The sequence below is a fragment of the Tachysurus fulvidraco genome, chromosome 16, assembly GCF_022655615.1.
Source record: "Tachysurus fulvidraco isolate hzauxx_2018 chromosome 16, HZAU_PFXX_2.0, whole genome shotgun sequence".
In the NCBI taxonomy this organism is placed as follows: Eukaryota; Metazoa; Chordata; class Actinopteri; order Siluriformes; family Bagridae; genus Tachysurus; species Tachysurus fulvidraco.
In genome coordinates, this window is record NC_062533.1 from 18,873,649 (window position 1) to 18,884,796 (window position 11,148).

General features: G+C 38.5%; 1 protein-coding gene across 2 annotated transcripts; it reads left to right on the plus strand.

Moving 5' to 3' along the window:
- Positions 1-1,279: 1,279 nt before the first annotated feature.
- asb2a.2 (ankyrin repeat and SOCS box containing 2a, tandem duplicate 2) lies at positions 1,280-7,906 on the plus strand. 2 transcript variants are annotated; one of them, XM_027147524.2, is made up of 10 exons: positions 1,280-1,429; positions 2,276-2,603; positions 3,147-3,269; positions 3,357-3,526; positions 3,626-3,781; positions 3,975-4,220; positions 4,338-4,509; positions 4,602-5,172; positions 6,296-6,449; positions 7,157-7,906. In XM_027147524.2, the coding sequence occupies exons 2-10, from the start codon at positions 2,299-2,301 to the stop codon at positions 7,306-7,308; spliced, it is 2,049 nt and encodes a 682-aa protein (XP_027003325.1). In that variant the 5' UTR covers positions 1,280-1,429; positions 2,276-2,298; the 3' UTR covers positions 7,309-7,906. The 2 variants fall into 2 exon arrangements, with proteins under 2 accessions (XP_027003325.1, XP_047657285.1); XM_047801329.1 differs by having other exon boundaries at positions 2,276-2,378.
- The last annotated feature ends 3,242 nt before the right edge of the window (positions 7,907-11,148 follow it).

The following is an 11,148-nucleotide window of genomic DNA, read 5'->3' on the forward strand; positions in this document are numbered from 1 at the left end:
CTGTGTATTAATACAAAAGTCGTAACGTGTGTGTGTGTGTGTGTGTGAGAATGAGAGAGAGAGAGAGAGAGAGAGAGAGAGAGAGAGAGAGAGAGAGAGAGAGAGAGAGAGAGAGAGAATTTTAGCCAGATGATGGAGCTCAAGTTATAATATATAAATAAATCTGATATAGAGACACGCTCACATATTAGGGGTGTGTATGTGCATGTGTGTGTTTGCATGTGCGTTTGTGTGTGTGTGAGTGTGTGTGTGTGTGTGTGTGTGTGTGTGTGTGTGTGTGTGCTTGTGTGGGTTTCTGTTTTTAGTTAATTTCTACAGATTTGTTGTCTTCATTTGTTTTCCTGCTTTTAATATAATAATCCATTCTTTGCTATTTGTATCAAAAAACTTATTTAACCTTAAAATATAAAATATCCTGTATTTTAATTAAACCGGAAATCTTTTATTTTTTAAATTCCAAGAGCTAAAAGAGCAAGACTGCGTCTCAATCCGCTCTCCAGTTCACTGGTCAGGGCCCTGATCAGGGCGTCGGCCAGTTTACGTCGTGTCTCAGTTGGTCACAAAAAGACTTTTTTATCATGAACTTTATTTGAGGTTGTTCTGAAGTGTGGAACGAGTTTAAAAAGTCCACTAGCGAGCCTACGATCCTGCTCGAAGTCGCATGAGAGAAAGGTGTGTGATGAAGTGAAGACATTTCTAAGAGGTATAGGAAACTAAAAGCTTTAATATATTTGGGTTTGTACACTGACTGATGAGGACTTGGAGTGATCAGTATCTCAGTGTGTGGTGAGTCCGAGTCCTTACCAGAGCCACAACTCCTCTACACTACACACTCGTTCACTACCTAGGGAGCCAGAGAGTGGCCTGAGACACAGCCTGAATCTTGGAAACATTTCAAGACATTAAGTAGAAAACAGGGTTCTTCAGGTAGCTTCATGTTAAAGCCCCACCAGCTAATTGTGGCTCTTCAAATTCCTGTCAGTTTGTGTGTGTGTGTGTGTGTGTGTGTGTGTGTGTGTGTGTGTGTGTGTGTGTGTGTGTGTGTGTGTGTGTTTTTATGCAATCAGAGTGCAGACCAGAGTTTGTGTTGTTTATGTCTATCTGAGCACTTTGTTTATTCCCAGCAGTATTACTGTATGTCTACCACTATAAGGGAACCACCAACACACACACACACACACACACACACACACACACACACACACACAAACACATACACTCGCTAACTCACACATGCCTCACTGTCCAACATGTAAGCCAAGTAAAGAGGTCACAGGTTTGTTTACAGCATTTTGCAAACAGATTGATTTTGCAATAGCTCTTAAATGTATAATCAAGCTCCCCACACAGATCAGTCAGCAGAGACGCTTCCCAAAGAGCACAACTTCTACAAAAACTTTGTCCAGTATCCTGGTTTGTTTTCACTCGGGTAGGTCACAAACTCTATCATCAACCAGATTAGCATGAAGAACAGCAAATGCTAAATTCTCTTCAATTTCTATAAAACTTCTATATTTTCTTCTAGATGCTTCTATAATTTCTATGTTTAAGTAAGTTCCTCTAAACACCTGATCTGGCTAATTTATGGAGTTGTACGAGGTCCAGACTTTGTTCATCATAGCTTGTATTATATTTTTAACAGCTTCAATACAGATGAGAGCAAAAGTTTTCCTCCATAAAACATCTAAGACATTAAAAATGAATTTAAATGAATTCTCCTTAACATGAAGAAAAGTTTGGAGGATCTAAGAGCTGTCCAGAGGAGAAGATAAAGGCTGGAGGTCTCACTGTATTATTTAACCTTGGGTCATGTTCAACCTACTCAGAGACAGCAGATACCAATGAACCTGTACTTCCTCAGTTATACAATTAAAATTAAAGCGGTGTTATATAAAATGATGGAAAGTTCTAAAAGGCGAATCTTACTGATATTCAGAAGCACTATAATCCATCTCCAGCACTCCCTTTATTGAGCCAGGTTGAGTAAAGTCTCCTATGAGAAATGTTTTTTTTTGTAAAACTATTTTATTCATTGTCTATTATAATTTTTTTTATTATTAATTGTTGGATTAATATTTTTTTTACTGTTTATCTTCATTGTATTTTTTAAATCTTTGAAATACAAATCAAACTCAAACTCAAATGAATTTGACTCAAATTAAACAGGGACATATAAATAAATACAACGTTTTAAAATATTTTTACAAGTTCATTCGTTTAGCACTGGAGCACAAACTTTTGCAATCTAAACGAATTCATGTGGCACATTTTTCAGGATCTCATCTCTTCGCGTAGACCATGGCGGCTGCACAGGTGTCGGTCCCAAGCCTGACGACTTCCTCTGTGGACATGGAGGACTACAGCCTTTATGCTAACATGTCTGAGGAGCAGCTCCTTCAGCTAGCTATTGAACAAAGTCTCGCTGATGCTAATACTCAACAATTCTGCTCTCGGGCCCCAAGACAGATAGCTCATTTTTCACATATCTCACAGTCTCTGAACATACAACCTCCTGCGAACCCACCTGCGAACCCACCTGCGAACTCACCCGCTAACCCACCTGCTAACCCACCTGCTAACCCACCACTCAATCTGTCAACAAGGTTAATCTTCACAAAACACTGTTAGCGCTTTGTCACTAAATAAGAATGCAGTGCAGCATACTGTATGAAATGATAACAGTAAAACCAGGTAGATAATGTCTATTAAAGTTTCTATTAAAGAGTTAAATTCTTCCAATTCCAATTTTACTTATTTACCCACAGTAACGCTTCAATTTCTTCCAAATCCCAAATGGCTTCCTGCTCACAACACATGCTTACGGTAATGTGTAATACCTACCTAGTGCATTACTTTGCACAATTGAACATCAATTCAGATACAGACGCTTAAAATGAGCAACGCTGAAAAAGTTATTGAAACTTTCCTCTATTTACATGAATGAATAAAGAATTGGCACCATTGTCTTGCCTTTAATGGTTTTCACTGTATTAGGCAGCAGCAGGTTATTTTATATCAATTACCATTAAATAATATTGTCCACCACTAGTCAATAACCTCTAGAGTGACTAATGCCAAAAAATCAGCATATATATATATACTCAATATACAGAGCTACAAAAAGTGTTTGTAAATCATCCTTTCAGTAAGAACCAATCTTCAAGAATCACCCGGGATGATCAACACCATTACTTCAGAAAGGACAATGAGGAAGTGGTTGCTTGGAAAAGACAAAATGGATTTCTCAGGGTTACTGTCGAACCATTCAAGTGAGTATCTTTGAAAGTATTGATAAGACCCAAATGATCAGAAATGTGGCTAAAATTACTGTGTTGATTGATGCATTTTATTTACAGGGATTTAGACCCTTTTCTCACAGCAATTTGGAAAGGAGATGCTAAGGCGCTAAGTGCTCTAATACAGACCAAGTCCAGAAACATTTTGGAAGCAAATCAGGAGGGTTGGCTTCCCCTGCATGAGTCTGCCTACTATGGCTATATTGATTGTCTAAAGATTTTGCTAAGTGGTAAGTAGTCATTAAATAAATCAGATAAATATAGATTAGTCCTGTATTTTCTGTGTAGAAGCCCATTTATCATGGTATTTCATTGTGTGATGCATTTAGCCGAACCAGGGACAATTAACAGAAGAACCCTAAAGAACCAAACGCCGCTTCTTCTGGCCGTGACTCGCCAACATTTAGCTTGTGTCAGTTATCTCTTGGAGAAAGGTGCTGATGTCAACCTGGCAAACATCCAATGGGAGACTCCACTGTACAAAGGCAAATACTTTTTAATATAAATCAATGTATGCTAGCAATAAATCGGGGGTGGCATTGTCTGAAACAGGATGGTACTAACACCATTGTTATTTCTGATAGTTCTTATAAATCATTGTTACATCAGATGCTAAAGCTTTGGTGCACTGCTGTTAGGCCAATAAAAATCTATATATATAACACTGTATTTTTACAGCTTGTGAAAAGGGAACCGAAGAAGCTGTTGCTCTTCTGATAAGACACGGAGCATCAACCAACAAGGCAACTGAGCAAGGCTCAACACCATTGCATGAAGCAGTAGCAAGCAAAAAGGTGGAGATATGCAAGATGCTACTGCAAGCAAAGGCAAATCTGATGGCTAAAAACATTTATGGCATAGATCCTCTATTCACAGCAGCTCAGTGTGGTGTTTCTGAAGTTCTTAGCTTCCTGATCATGAAAGGTATGCAACAAACAAGACAAGGTCATTTAAAAAGTGATTTGTTACAAGTGAAAGTATGTGGCAACATTTCATGTTGCTCTTGCTAGTTTGTTAGTATTTCTGTTAATTTACCTTTAGGTGCAGACGTCAACACTCAGGCTAACGATGGTGCCTCGGCCTTGTATGAAGCCTCTAAAAATGGTCACACAAAAGTTGTGGAAATACTCTTATCCAATAGGGCTGATGCTAACAAAGCTAACAAAGCTGGACTACTTCCTATTCATGTTGCTGCTAAAAATGGACATGATGGGTTAGTGAAACAAGGTTCATGATTTTATAAACTGATACAGAATTAATTTGATCAAGCAAAAGCTTAACTGCATTATTTCTTTTCCATATCAGAATTGTTGCCATGCTAATACCAAGAACTAGCAAGGCCAAAATGAAACACTGTGGCATAAGTCCTCTTCATATGGCTGCAGAACGCAACAGAGACAATATTCTTGAGATGTTAATAGAGGCCGGTTTTGATGTCAACTTCATGCTGTCGGAGAATTGGTCCAAAATGTATGAGGATCGTCGAAGCACCGCACTCTACTGCGCTATTTGCAACAGTAATGTTGATGCAACCACAATGCTCCTGGAGGCTGGTGCCAACCCAAACCTGGACACTTTCAATCCTCTTCTTGTTGCTGTGAGGAAGGGCCGCATAGAAATTGTCAAGCTTCTGGTCGACTATGGTGCACATATCAACTCCATCCTTCGAACTCATCCTACTGACTTCCCAGCTGCTCTGATTTTTTGCCTGAAACACTTACCAATGTTTAAGTACCTCATGGATAATGGGTGCGATGCCCTATCGTGTTTTAAGTGTGACTATGGCAGCAATACTCACCCACCCATTAAATCCAACAGTGATGGAAGGGACAGGCAATATTACATCAGTGATGAAACTCCAAACAGCAGCATACAGGTAAATCTCTAGATGAAATGTTGGGGAGTCCCAAGGGTCCATCCTTGGTATTTTATATCTGTATCTTTTACCTGAGTGTAGGATACATTTAAGACTATATTTAATGTACAGTCGTGGTCCTCAGTGTCTATTAATCTATGTTACATTCATGTTCCCAGGTAATACATAAAAAAAATAAAAAATAAAGGTTTAAAGGATGTACCCAAAGTGTTTTAGCAGTTTACATTTCCCTATTTGTCCATCAAAACATTTTCCAAAGTAAGTCAGCATGTGTATTACATGAACTTCAGGGTTATGTCACTGGGAACTTAATGCTTACTGACCCCCCCATGAAAGTTACAAAAAAAACACCCATAACCTGGTCAGGCTCAGCCTTGTGGGCTCACTAATAGCATGAAGGGTGGCGATCTGATGCAATGCCAGCCAGATAACAGGTATGTGATGGACGGTCTTAAGCCCTATTCAGACGGGATTAGTTTTACGTGTTGATGTGGGGGTAAAGTAGTTATTACTAGAGCTTCTTGGTGATTTTAGTCCTGTCCGAATGTGCCATCTCTGTAATCATTACGGACAATGTCAGTAAAGATTACGACGACTTTTACCTTCTGTAAAAAGGTCCGGAAAAATTACCTCAGGTAATACTAATCCCGTCCGAATAGACCCGCTGTAAATATGTACGGTAAAATTCCGTCATTTCCTGTTTAAAAGTAGTTTTTGGCGCGTTTTACAAGCATGGAGGCGCTTGAAACAGGAAGCAACGTCATATGCATATGATGAAAAGGAGGTTACTGTGGTGCGTAAAGCGAGTTACCCCTCCCACTTCTGCTAGTTTTACTGAGATGTCTTGTCCTGTGCGAATTGGCCAATTAATATTACAGACGTCCTGAGGTAAAATTGCGTTACTCCACGTCCCCACGTGAAACTAATCCCTTCCGAATAGTGCTTTAGGCTGACAAGGATTTTGCAATGACAATTTACTTCCCCAGTTCAAAGATACAAAAATATGTGCCAAGGCTGTATGTACCCTTGAGGTACCTTAGTGTCCAGCAATTGTACAAATTTTGTATGAACTTGCTTGTTCATTGCTTTATTATTAAAAAAAAAAACATAATGACTCCAACAGTTCTGCGAGGTGATCTCCAAGCCATCATTCACCAGTTGGGCTGGACCCATCATAGACATACTGCTAGACTATGTGGGTCACGTGAAGCTCTGTTCCAGACTTATTGAACACCTGGACAGTTATAGTGACTGGGCTCAAATCAAAGAGAAAGCAAGTATGTAAAATTCCAGTTAATTTGCAAACAATTTTCATTATAATTAGTGTGTGGTACAGAATCTGAAGTACTCATTAATCATTAATAAGTTCTTTATCCTGGTCAGGATGGTGATGGATCAAGACTTTATTCTAGTTATTCCTGGGAATACTTCTTGGTTTTTTTTTTTTTTGTTATCAGTCCATCACAGGGCACCACACACTCATACTCGTGGCTAATTACATGTTTCTGGGATGTGTGAGTAAAACAGAGAAACTGGAGGAAACATGATACAGGGAGAACATCCACATAACTCCACATACTGTAGAGAGCAAATTAAGCTCAGGATTAAATCAGGTGACCTGGAGCTGAAAATCTACCAGCTGCACCATCAATTCTTCCTGTGGTATCCTCTCACTTTGGAAAAACTTGTCATTCGGTGGATTCGTGACTCTACACTGGCTCCGAGTTTGAACATATGTGTCCATGGTGCCCTGTGGTGGACTTTCCAGTGTTAGTGTTACATTCCCACCTTACACCCAGTGTTCCCTGGATAGGTTCTGAATCCACCCTTACCCTGACCAGATAAAGTGCTTGAAGATAAGTAATGAATACTTACCCAGAACTTATTTAGGTACCTGTGTTTTATATCATACATGTACCTGCTAAATACTTGCCATTGTTTGTGATTAATGGACTGTGAAGCATTTTAACTCTTATCTGTCCAGTGCTTCCTCGCTCCCTGATGCATCTCTGCAGGATAAGTATTCGTCAGCAGCTGGGAATCCAGAGACTAAGACAGATGAACAGACTTCCTCTGCCTGGGAGGCTTATCAGGTTTTTACGCCATGAGAGCGAATTCTTTTCTGATATTGTGTAAAATGTTGGACTATAAATGTGAAAAATGTCTCGGTATTTTTCAGATGCTTCTATTCTTTTTGAATAATTGAAGCCACGGGTTTGCAAAAGATAATATAAAGAAATATCCTGAAAGCTTCTCAAAGCTATTAAAGATGTGTAAATTCAGCTTTCTAATGTTATGACACAGTCGTTTTATTATGTGTTTAGCCAAGCCAGCTGTTTTGTTTCATGTCACATAAAATATTTTAAAATCTTTTTACACTTTATTTTATTCAATTTTGTTTCTGATTCTGATTGGTAGATTATAGATTAAAATACAAAGTTAATTAGTTTATTATGGGATGCCTAGTCATAGTCATTAAATGAACCCAATTCCATATGATATTTTATTACATTTATAGTATAATTAATCTAATGTAGTATAATAATAATTATTATTAGAACAGGCATACATATGAAAGCTGAAGACTGTGTTATAAAATAGAATCGATGTTATAAAATACACAAGGTTGTACTTTATATTCTGTGGAATAATGTACAGAAAGTGGATATGTGTATAATATTCTATATGATGTATGATTAAATGTTTGTGCGACAACTTTCTGGTTGATTGAATAAAATAAATTACTTGTCTCTTGTGTCAATCATTAAAATCTATGCTAATCTAATGCTGTCTATTTAAAGGGTATTTTAAATATAAGGTCTTGCTAAATATTTAATTTTATACTATTGGTATATATTGTTAATGAATAATTTAGTTAGCATATGTGTAAAATAATCAGTTGTATTCTCTGAAAAATAAATCACTAAAAATAGCTGCTATTTCACCTTTTTTTTAATTATTAAAAAATATCTGGATCTAGGAATATGCATGATTATTCAAATCCAGGAACAATTAGGATTATCCTGCTGTCATTACTAAAAGTCTCACATCACTAGCTATAGTCAATAGTCGTTAGGTAATAAATGACCTAATAAATGAGCATTAGCATTAGTTTCAGAATTCAGTATTACACTCTCAATTTTTGTTTTCATATTTAATGCGTTAAAATACAACATTACCTTAGCAACTGTTATCTTCTCATCACTAGCATTATCTAGCTATTGTAGCATTTAGGTTTAATGGCTGTTACCATACGGCTGTGACGTGACTGGTTGAAATCTCCGAAAGGTTATATTTGGTGACATCACAAACTGATCGCCCCACCCCCAAAATCAGTTTCATAACAAAGTACTTACAACCATTATTTTATTGCATTTTTAAGTTTTTAATATAAAAAAGAGGATGACAAACCTATAAACTCGTCTGTCCTGAAGCTTAAAGATAAAAGCAGCCTTAAGTCTGACACTGACACCGGAAACTTCTTCCATAAATATCACATCATGTGGAGAAAACATGCAACTAAGCGGTTTAGTTTTCACAGTTATACAACAGTCATGTTGTGTATCAGCTGTTCGTTTAACATCAAATTATATTTAAACTGTTGCATAAGACACGTGTTGAAATAAACCCTCAGAAACAGCTGAGGATTATAAAACACATCTTACATCACATCACATATTAGAGAAACATCTGTCAGGGATCTGTTACACTGCTCCCAGCATGACCTAGGAGAAATCAGAGCTTGTGTGTGTGTGTGTGTGTGTGTGTGTGTGTGTGTGTGTGTGTGTGTGTGTGTGTGTGTGTGTGTGTGTGTGTGTGTGTGTGTGTGTGTGAGATCTGTCAAGGTCCAAAAGGCCGTGACTTACATGTTTTATCATTAGTCAAGGTGGAATTTAATACACAGATAAAGATTGAAGATTTACATTACATTTACAGCGTTTAGCAGATGCTCTCATCCAGAGCAACCTACATTTGATCTTATTTCATACAACTAAGCAGTTGAGGGCTAAGGGCCTTGCTCAGCCTGGTGGACCAAGGATTTGGAGTGGTGGACTACATCTTTATGTAGAGCAACAATTCTTTTTTTCAGATCTCAGAAAGTGAGAGCGATAAAACCAAATTTAACACAACTGCACCCCATTCAAACCTGAGACCTTGTAACTGAGTCACATGATGCCGGGGAGAAAAAAATGGGTAAAACACTCACAAATTTACATTTTAGCAAGTGTTATAAATATTTACAAAAATGTGAGAGGTGTATTCACTTCTGTGAGATACTGTATGTTATGTTGGGAACCTGAACCCACAACCACAGTTTGCATCCACAAGGAGTATTAGGAACTGAAGGCTCTGTTTGACATTGTCCCTTTCAGAAACCCAAGCAATGGAGGAATACATCAGGAAGGCATGTGTGATGGGCTTCATCTACCCCTCCACCTCACCCATGACAGCAGGAAATTTCTTTGTAGAAAAGAAAGACAGAGAATTAAGACCGTGCATAGACTACAGGGAACGCATTGCTATCACAGTCAGGTATCCGTACTTACTAACCCTGGTCCCGCCTGCCCTAGAACAACTCAAAAAGGCCCACTTTTTTTTACAAGCTTGACCTTTAAAGTGCATACAACCTTTTCAGAATCCAGTAGGGGGATGAATGGAAAACTGCCTTCCACACCATTAGGGGACACTATGAGTACCTTGTAATGCTATATGGCCTGACTAACATGGCAGCAGTGTTTCAATCATTTGTCAATAAAATCCTTCAAAAGTTTAATTGAATTTCATTGTTTACATTCATAACACACTGATCTGCTCTACCATGTATGACACCCATGTCACTTATTCCACACTGTTCTAACCTGTCTGTTAAGGCAGAGAAATGTTCCACAGGACACCATCATCAGTCCCTAGGGGGTGAAAATAGACAGTAAGAAGGTGAATGCAATCACAGATTGGCCCACACCATTGAACATTACAAAATTTCAGATATTCCTGGACCTCGCCAACTTTTACAGGCGGTTCATCTGGAACTACAGTTCTGTTTGTTTTGTTGGGAAAACCAAAAAAAACTTTGCTGGTCTGAAGCAACCGAGAAAGCTTTCACCCAGTTAAAACAGACATTTAATACAGCACCAATACTACACCATTCAGACCCGGACAAACCTTTTATAGTTGAAGTAGATGCCTACAGTTGTGTCATCATTGGGGTGCTTTCTCAACAACATGGAGACCCAGGCAAGCTGTGCCCATGTGTCTTTTTGTCTTAAAAATGATCTCAGTGGAAGGTAACTTTGACATCAGTAACAGAGAACTATTATCCATAACAGAGGCCTTGGAACCCTCCCAATCCAAGTCATTATCTGACCAAAAAAACCTTGAATATATCAGAAATGCCAAAAGACTAAATCTCAGACCTGTTCATTGCATGCTTCAACTTTACTGTAACTTTTAATCTAGGGTCAGAGAATAGCAAAGCCGATGTTCTTTCCTGCCACCATGTCCCCATAAACAAACCCAAATATGTTGATGAACATATTCTTCCTCCAGGTGCTACGGTATATTAACCTACTCCTACTGCAACTGCCATCCCACTATCACATCTTACCGTCCTTTGTCCTATGTTTCTAATATCACAGATACCAGTCTGCCATCATCACTAGAAATTGATGGCACCAAAGGACGGGAGGAAGAGTCATCTCCAGTATCTTGTGAACCGGGAAGGGTATGATATAGAGGAGATGTTTTTGGTTAATGGGACTGAGTTCCTTTTCATAGAAACAATTTCATAGAAACCACCATCTCCGACCTGCACCAAGACCTAGGGGGGAGACCATGAAGAAGAGAAGTGTGGGTTATGTAACATATCTACACACAGTTCCCCTCCCCAGACACCAGAGGGAGTCCTTGCCCACATATTGAGCCACTTCAAGGTCAAGGGTTACTTCCTGGTTTTAGACTATTTAAACCGTGCTCATG

Coding starts and splice junctions, on each gene's coding strand:
- asb2a.2 (XM_027147524.2), top strand. CDS start 2,299: ATGGCGGCTGCACAGGTGTCGGTCCCAAGCCTGACGACTTCCTCTGTG. Junction 3,270..3,356: donor GTTACTGTCGAACCATTCAA/GTGAGTATCTTT, acceptor TTTTATTTACAG/GGATTTAGACCCTTTTCTCA. Junction 4,510..4,601: donor GCTAAAAATGGACATGATGG/GTTAGTGAAACA, acceptor TTTCCATATCAG/AATTGTTGCCATGCTAATAC.